We start from the raw sequence: 5,107 nt of genomic DNA, 5'->3' as shown, positions 1-5,107 counted from the left end.
GTGGTTGCCCACTTTGGGCTGCAGTGGGAAAAAAATCACACTGTGTGGATGGAAATCCTTTCTTCTGTAGAATTTTTAGTCAGGATCCAATCCGTAGTTTAAACTGTGGGTGTCTAGTTTTCCCTACAGCATTAAAAGCAAGGTTTTATTCTAGTAAAAATCACTTTCATCTTAGTAAATAACATGTCAAGCGTTCCCCCACCCCAGCCATTTCTGCTGTCTGGTGAGATGACCCTAGGATGAGTAATTTCAAAATGTAGTCCATGACAGGGTACATTTTTTGTTCTCTAATGGTATGAGTTAAATTTAGCTTGGATGTGTTTGCAGAAAGTCAATTCTGGCAACTATTTTCATTGATTTTCTGCTCTACTTGTGTCAGTTGTGGTCACAGTGCCTACATGTCAGTTTGAAACTGTTTTTTTTTTAAAAAAAAATCTTCCTTGTGACCCTCATAATGGATGCTTGGGGCAAAAAACCATTTGTATTATTATGCTACGTGAATATTCCAACCTTGTTCTTTTATATCTAATCACGAGTTTGTGTAGAGAACAGATTTGTGTGTGTGTATAGTCTGTCTATCAATGATTTTACATTAGAATACCCGATTCTTACAGTTAAGGTAATGACCAACTGCCTAAATTATAACAACAAAAATAAAAATCCTATCATGGAGTATCCCATACAAGGAGAAAGTAGAAGCCTTTTTAAAATTTAAGATAAAACGTAAAGGGGAAAGTTATTCGGAGTCTTGCGAGGGCTGGCATCAAATGTGTTAGGGGAGCAGCTCTACCTTGCTACCCGCAAGCTCTGCACCTGGATGGAGAAGCCTTTCAGTTTCCTGGTCCCCAGTCTTCAGTTTTTAAATATTGGAGGTAATTACAGCCTTGATGAAAAGTTTCACCCTTGGGTTCAGTTACCATAAGACAGAGACCACGTGCACACTCTTTGAACAGCTACACAGTCAGGTAGTGCCATGTGGTCTTCCGCATTGGGACAAATAACTCCCTTCCAAACAGTTTCTGTTTGGGGTAGCTGCTCGTGATGGGGTGGGGAGCTTGAAGCACCTGCTTGCTGCCATGGTGCCAATTGGGGGAATTGTGGAGAAGGTGTAAATCTCATGACTGTAAATGTTCACAGGGTCTGCGGTCCCCACCCTGTGAACTTTATCTTGTGCAAATGGACCCTTAGGACGTGCACATCCATTGTGCTTAGCATTCAGTGTGCTAAGGAAAGCAGCCTGACTCTTTTCCGTGCGGGTGATTGGTTTGTGCACAATGAGGTTTGTGCACAATGCTGAGCGTTTCTTGTCTTTGGGTTCAGTTGATGATCAGTACTACATAGAGTTCAAGCATCGCAGCTCAGTCTTACTCATGTGTGCACCGAGCCCTTATTGTTGTTTAAACAGTTCTCAGCTCTGAACTTTATCCTTTTGCATATAGATCCTGAAGCATTGGCTAAGTACGCATGTAGCATTTGCTTATATTTGTTCCTTGTTTACCTCTGCCTTCTCCATTCCTCCCCCTGCAGCAGCTCTTCTGCTATCACTACTTAAGGGCAGGCAGTTGTCTTGTTTGTGAATCTCTGTAAAGTGCTGTGTACAACGATGCTACAAATAACAATGCCGAGTTAACTTTTTTAAAAAAGTTGTATCTTCATTTAAGAGTGGGGAAAAAAGACTGATTATACGCAGATTACAGAACAAAAATCCATCATTATTGCTCCTCACGGTGATTGGATTTTAAGGTATTGCAAACTGAGGTGTTTTTTTTAACTGTGCATGCTTTTAGGAATAATATAAATAGCATATTTTAAATATCTTCATATAAAGATCTACAGTATATGTTTGGTTAGAAGATTTTTTTACATAATATTAGCTAGAGAAACAGTAGAAAGAGGTCATTATAATTATCTAAGGATTCTGAACTTGCAGTAAAGGGAGAGCAGGTAACTTTGTGGTTTCTTCGGAACTTCAGATCTTTGAAGTAGGATGATACGGGAGGGAAGAGACGTAAATAATTGGGAAACACAGTAGGGGGAGAACTTAACTAGATGGGTAATAATAGGGAAGGTTCCAGATTCTGTGGGAGAAAGTTGGAAACATGCCTTGAGTGTGTTTGTCAACGTAACTCGATACGGTTGGGATCTCCTCTTTGTCAGTTTTACTCGAGCTGTCTCCCTGTGTTGCGAAGTTCACAGCGCAGTTTGTATTCCAAGTGTCATCCATTTGGTCCTGTGGAGTTTCCTTCTCAAGGTTGGCTAGAAATTCCTTTAAAACTTGCTTGAATATGTAAACAATTTCCCAAGGTAAAACATCGTTTTCAGCCAGGACCTCGCGAAATCTAGGAGTGGAAAAAAAATAAAGCCTGGACTTTAATTGTTGGTGCATTCTTATTATTTCACTCTTCTCTCTTTCTCTCTCAACAAAACATTTTATTTATTTTAGAAAGCATAATCAAGACTGCAAAAAGTGGTGGGGGGGGAGGCACTTACAATACGTTTGGACAGTACACAATGATGGAAGCTATTTTTTCTGTTCTAAGCCATCGGAGGAAGTTGATTCAAACTGACATTGCCCTCCAGACTCTTTCTGGGCTCAAAAAGAGAGCATAGGTTTGTTCTGTTGTCTTTATTCTGCCCTTCAGAAAAATGGTATGTTAAAAAAAATTACTGAAGATTTTAAAGAGAGAGAGAGAATTTTTTTTCAAGTTATCTTTGCAGAATTCTAGGGAGGGTAGCTATGTTAATCTGATACAGCAAAAGAAAAAAGAATCTTGTGGCACCCTGAAGACTGACATTTATTATGATATAAGCTTTATCCATTACAGAATGTATGTGAATCAGGTCTGAGATGTTAATTTCACCATGGTAACTGTACTCAAGAGCTCGACACACAGAATAAAATTGCAGTTCATTAATATACCAGGGCGTTAATGTTTAGTAAAATTACTGTGCAGTCCTAAATGTGTTTACTCAGAAGTAAATTCTGTTTACAGTCTAGTAAGCATGCTTAGGGATTCCCTGCTTTAATACAGATATACCAAAGTTCTGGATTCTTAAACAGTTAAGCTGTGAAACGAGCATGCTGGATCCTTCCTTGGTATGCCTTGTATTATGTGGCAAAACTAAGATTGCCATCCTAAGTGGAATTGCAGCCTTCCAAGTCTATTGAAGTCAGTAGGCTTAGAAACCTGTAAATCTGGTTGGGATGGCAGTGAAAAGGGTTTATTTCAAAAGATTTTTAAGAGGCAATCTTTTCTATCATATTCAGGAAACAAATCTTGAAAGTCACATCACTGTAACAGCACCGATCAACTAAACACAGGCTGCAGTTCTTTGCATACATACTTGGGAGTAAACCTTATTGAATTTGGTGGAACATCTCTGCAAACATGCCTAGGGTTGTACTCCAAGTCGGCAGTCCTAAGTGTGCTTGTGGGGCCGTAAGTCCCCTTGAACTAATTTCCAAGATATTTAGGATTGTGGTATTAGCTCTAAGGACTCTTTCTAGCACACTTAAACAGTTGGTCTTGCTTTTGGGTAAACCTGCTTAAGAGCAAGCTGCAAAGGAAACAGTTTTGTTTTCCTTTCAGAAGTGTTTGCAGTAATAGAACAATAAAAGCAATGTTACCTGCTGAGAATGATTCCAGTTTGGCAAGGTTGGATTTGGGAGCAGAGAGCTTCAAGCTGTCTTTGTTCAGTAGCTGGGATAGTTATCTGAGGGTTCTGGTAGCTCTTCAGCCAGTTGTAATCCATGCCACCCTTCTGAACTCTTTGGTCACTTTCAATCTCCTGTACCAGTCGTTCACGCTCTTTTAGGTGCCATTTCAGTTCCCTCAGGAGAGTCTTTGTCACAACTTCTGAGCCAGGATATTGTCCGGTTTTATAAGAATAATTTTTTGGCCATTTCATCCAGCCAAAGAATGGCATTTTGACAACTGATAAAAAAAACAATTAAAATATTGGTGCTATTAAGGTAGATTGTAAAAGTCTAGTTTCCTCTCAGATTTGGCTCATGAATGCTGTAAGAGTTCCCCCAAGTTACCATAAAATTCTACACTTTTAGAGCACAATCCCTTCAGTTTTTATCTCCATGAGAAAAGGTTGAATCACCGTGGCTTAAATGGATTTCATGGGATTAGGCACTACTGTATGCCTTTTGTGGAATATATTAAAAAGTAGTTAACCACATTTCCCAACAATTCATGACTTAACCTCTTAAAAACAAAGACAGAAAAGTGTTTCTGTTACAGTTAGATCCAGTTTTATTTTTAACTATGTCATCATGTGAGTGGATATACCCAATATACTACACTAGTTGAATCATTATTTTTTAAAATTTCCATTCTAATCCAGTTCCTAAAACTCTTATGCAAGGTAACAGGTTGCTTGGGGCAATTAATACAAGTTCTTTGTTGCTAATCTACTTGATTTCTGTGAACATTATTTCATAAGTTAATTTCTGAGTGAAATGGTTCACCTACTTACTGTACTTCTTGGAGCGCGTATTTGTGAACGAGGATGGAGATGAGTTTGACTTGGAGTGAAGATTGTTGGTTTATCCCAGCATGTTCCGTTTTACAGATTGTTGCACATTCTGTTAAAAGAGAGAGAAGTATTTTTCGTTGTTATCCACTTGAATGTTGTAGACTGCACACATATGGCTTTTGATCCTTTCCGGCTTCTAGGCCTGCATAATTCATATCTTTATAATAAGATAAATCCTGTACACTTGAACATGGATTCTCCCCAAGTTCTTTCCAGATAGTCCGATGGAGGCTTCTACCTTCTGAACAGAGTTTTTGCTTTAGTAGTAGTGGTGGTAAAAAAGAAAAGATGACCGTTTCAGGAGCTTGTTTTAGCTGCTCAGTGCATGTGAAAGTATTGTCAGTAGCCGGATGAATAATGATAGTCTGAAGTGACGCCAGATGCGCTTCTGGCTAAAGTTAAGATTGTCGGGTGATGCGTAGCTCGGATGTGCATAGCTGTAGGTCACAGTTTAGTGCTGTTTTTTGTGTGCCTGTAGTGTTCTAAAAATAACCACATTGCTTTGGTTGTCGAACTAAACTTTCAGGCTCTTCTGATGCTGGGTTTTTTCTCTCTCTCCTTG

General features: G+C 39.1%; 1 protein-coding gene across 1 annotated transcript; it reads right to left on the bottom strand.

Moving 5' to 3' along the window:
* Positions 1-2,041: 2,041 nt before the first annotated feature.
* RD3L (RD3 like) lies at positions 2,042-4,495 on the bottom strand. Its single transcript, XM_054972138.1, has 3 exons — positions 4,486-4,495; positions 3,629-3,935; positions 2,042-2,339 (listed from the first exon to the last, which is right to left on the bottom strand). The coding sequence occupies exons 2-3, from the start codon at positions 3,925-3,927 to the stop codon at positions 2,042-2,044; spliced, it is 597 nt and encodes a 198-aa protein (XP_054828113.1). The 5' UTR covers positions 3,928-3,935; positions 4,486-4,495.
* Between the last annotated feature and the right edge of the window lie 612 nt (positions 4,496-5,107).

The sequence above is a fragment of the Eublepharis macularius genome, chromosome 2 (genome assembly GCF_028583425.1).
Source record: "Eublepharis macularius isolate TG4126 chromosome 2, MPM_Emac_v1.0, whole genome shotgun sequence".
NCBI classification, from domain to species: domain Eukaryota; kingdom Metazoa; phylum Chordata; class Lepidosauria; order Squamata; family Eublepharidae; genus Eublepharis; species Eublepharis macularius.
The sequence above is the reverse complement of the archived record's forward strand: the minus strand, read 5'-3'. Positions and strand labels throughout refer to the sequence as shown.

What these genes read in the sequence shown, in the direction of transcription:
- RD3L (XM_054972138.1), bottom strand. Translation starts at nt 3,927, where the DNA reads ATGCCATTCTTTGGCTGGATGAAATGGCCAAAAAATTATTCTTATAAA. An exon ending in ACTGGAATCATTCTCAGCAG is followed by an intron (nt 2,340 to 3,628) that starts GTAACATTGCTT and finishes TTCCACTCCTAG; the next exon opens with ATTTCGCGAGGTCCTGGCTG.